The sequence below is a fragment of the Selaginella moellendorffii genome, unplaced genomic scaffold, assembly GCF_000143415.4.
Source record: "Selaginella moellendorffii unplaced genomic scaffold, v1.0 SELMOscaffold_19, whole genome shotgun sequence".
Classification (NCBI taxonomy): Eukaryota; Viridiplantae; Streptophyta; class Lycopodiopsida; order Selaginellales; family Selaginellaceae; genus Selaginella; species Selaginella moellendorffii.
The window spans coordinates 361,961-364,522 of record NW_003314280.1 but is presented as its reverse complement, the minus strand read 5'-3'; the positions used below and the strand labels follow the sequence as shown (position 1 = coordinate 364,522).

The following is a 2,562-nucleotide window of genomic DNA, read 5'->3' as shown; positions in this document are numbered from 1 at the left end:
GTGTGCGTGCCAATATGTACTGCAGCTCTACCAACCTCTCCATCCCGTGGAAGAAAATAGTACATCTTGGCCCCGCAGATGGCACGACACAATGGAGCATTCTTGCAAAATCGACACTTGAATCCAACACCAATGGTGTCACAGAGGGGAGGATTGGTTGCAGATCCTTCAAAAAATATGGAGTTTTTACCACGCTCTTGATTGCATGCTTTATTCACACAATCCAAATACCCACCACAATGAACCATAGACACTGTGCCTTCAAAATGCTGGAAATGTGTGGTCTTGATCTTGCACCAGTTATGGACATCCTGCTTTGTCTCCATCCCCTTTCGTTTTGAGCTGACAAGAGGTGGTAGTTCAAAGAAGATATTGCCATTGTATGTAGAAGGGAGCTTGCTAACGAGCCTATGCAGAAAGGAACGCACGTCGATAGAGAGGCGGGAAAACTGGAAAGCGTTGCAAACAGCTTGGAATATCAGTGAAGTTGGAGTTTGGAAATTCTTGGCTCGCACTGGACTAACATCTCCACTAGAACTAGAAGAGGAAGAAATGATGACGACCGACTCTTGCTTCACATTCACTTTAGCAGGATCACAACCTCGCACTTTGATTGGAGATCCAAAAACTCGAATCTCTTTCGACTTGGAATGTTGCAAATCCCAATGTTGTCCACCTTCACCTACACCCGAAAGAAGAAACTCCGATCGTTCAACTACACCAATGTTGTTGCGAATCACAGCTTCCAATGAAATAGAACCGAGAGAAAGATCGAAACGTCGGCAAAGAAAACTTTCTGAAATAAGACTCTGGGAGATAGAAAGCGGTGGGTGATCTTGGTAATGCAAAAAGAAGCCCTCCATTTTGTTGCCTTTAGGTTTTGGAACTTTGAACTTTTATAACGAAATGTCACCTCACATGTGCTATGCCATTATGTGAAAAGATAGGGCGATTTTATTCTAGGATCTAACATCGAATAATGTTGTTATAATAAATTCTGTATGAAGTATATAGGACTATGTTGTACAATATTAAAAGTCTATATACATTGAATTCAAAAACATACTCAAATTTATTATATGCACTAACTTTTGGTAGAATGGAAAGAAATATCACGTCAAGCATGTGCCATAATATGAAAGATAGGAATGATTTTATTCTAGGATCTACCATCAACCAATTGTTGCCAAATAAATTAAATATTGTACATATTTTCAGTACTTCATTAAAGCTAGAAATCATCACATTCTTCTGAACTCATTTAAATATATTCCATCTTTGTACTACCATCTATCACCTATAGTAAATTATCTATATACATTACTTTGGAAATAACACCTTACGATTTAATAATCTTATATTTTCTAACAATTTCGTACTGTGATCAATTCAACACATGCGTCTGTGACATTATTTCACATTATGACATAGTCATATTAGAGCACACCTCCATTATTAAATTACAATTCAAAAGGACTTTGTCACGTGATCAAATCTAGGGCGGAATAGAAATTGTACAGTGCTAGATTTATTATTTATTGTACAGTGAAGATTTACTGCATCCATGATGAACGGCTGTGATGAAAGTTAGGTTAGGGTTAGGGCAGCTGCCGGCGTTAGGGTTTTACAGAAAGTATCGCGGGAGATTGAGAGTGACTGCGGGAACAGAATGCCGCCAAGAGTAAGTTTTTCCTCCTTCTCCACTCCCTCTCCTCCACTCCCTCTCCTCCACTCCCTCTCCTCCCCGCCCAGCGCCGCCGCACCCAGCGCCCCCGCGCCCACGCCATGCCCAGCGCCGCCACGCTGCGCACACCACGCCATGCCCAGCACCGCCACTGCCCAGGGCTGCCGAGCGCTGCCCACTGCCATGCCACGCCCAGCGCAGTGCTGCCTGCCCAGCACCGCCACTGCCATGCCGCCGCTGCCGTGCCGCCACTGCCCAGCACCGCCGCTGCCATGCCGCCGCTGCCTGCCGCTGCTGCCGTGCCGACGCCACGCCACGCCAGCGCCGCACTGCCTAGGGCCACTGCTGCCCAGCACCGCCGCTGCCAAGTGCCTGGCCCGGGCATTTGGCCCGAGCCGGCCTTGGCACTTGGGGGCAGACCGGCGCCCGCACCAAGCGCCAAGGCCAACAGCCCGCGAGCCAGCCTTGGCACTTGGAGGAGGGCCGGTACGCCAGCGAACCGGCCCACCTCCAAGCGCCAAGGCCGGCTCGCGGGCAGTCTTGGCGCGGGCCGGCCAAGGTGCTTGGGGGAGGCGTGCACCGAGCCCACGCCCTGTTCCCCTCTTCTTATGCATTTATAATTTATAATGAGTTTTTTTTATTTTCAGAAACGGAAGCAACTACAAAAGGAGAAGGATGTTGGATTAAGGAGAAGACATGAGGAAGATGAGATCCAGGATGACAATCAAGTTGACCTTCAGATAGAGATTTCCACAACAACAACTCTACCGTCTTCCCAACCACATAGCTCCAGTCCACATGCACCCCCACCACCGCCATCGATGCCACCACCACCATTACCACCGCCACCACCGCCACCACCATTACCACCACCGCCA

At 47.9% G+C, this 2,562-nt stretch overlaps 1 protein-coding gene across 1 annotated transcript; it reads right to left on the bottom strand.

Annotated features, from left to right (window-relative positions):
• Positions 1-1,587: 1,587 nt before the first annotated feature.
• Positions 1,588-2,298, bottom strand: LOC112347100. Its single transcript, XM_024677430.1, has 2 exons — positions 2,015-2,298; positions 1,588-1,891 (listed from the first exon to the last, which is right to left on the bottom strand). Exons 1-2 carry the CDS (start codon positions 2,296-2,298, stop codon positions 1,588-1,590), a joined length of 588 nt encoding a protein of 195 aa, XP_024533198.1.
• Between the last annotated feature and the right edge of the window lie 264 nt (positions 2,299-2,562).

Excerpts from the sequence above, each read along its gene's own strand:
- LOC112347100 (XM_024677430.1), bottom strand. The coding sequence starts at position 2,298 with ATGCATAAGAAGAGGGGAACAGGGCGTGGGCTCGGTGCACGCCTCCCC. Across the intron at positions 1,892-2,014 it reads GGCAGCAGTGGCCCTAGGCA|GCAGCACTGCGCTGGGCGTG; the intron begins GTGCGGCGCTGG and ends GGTGCTGGGCAG.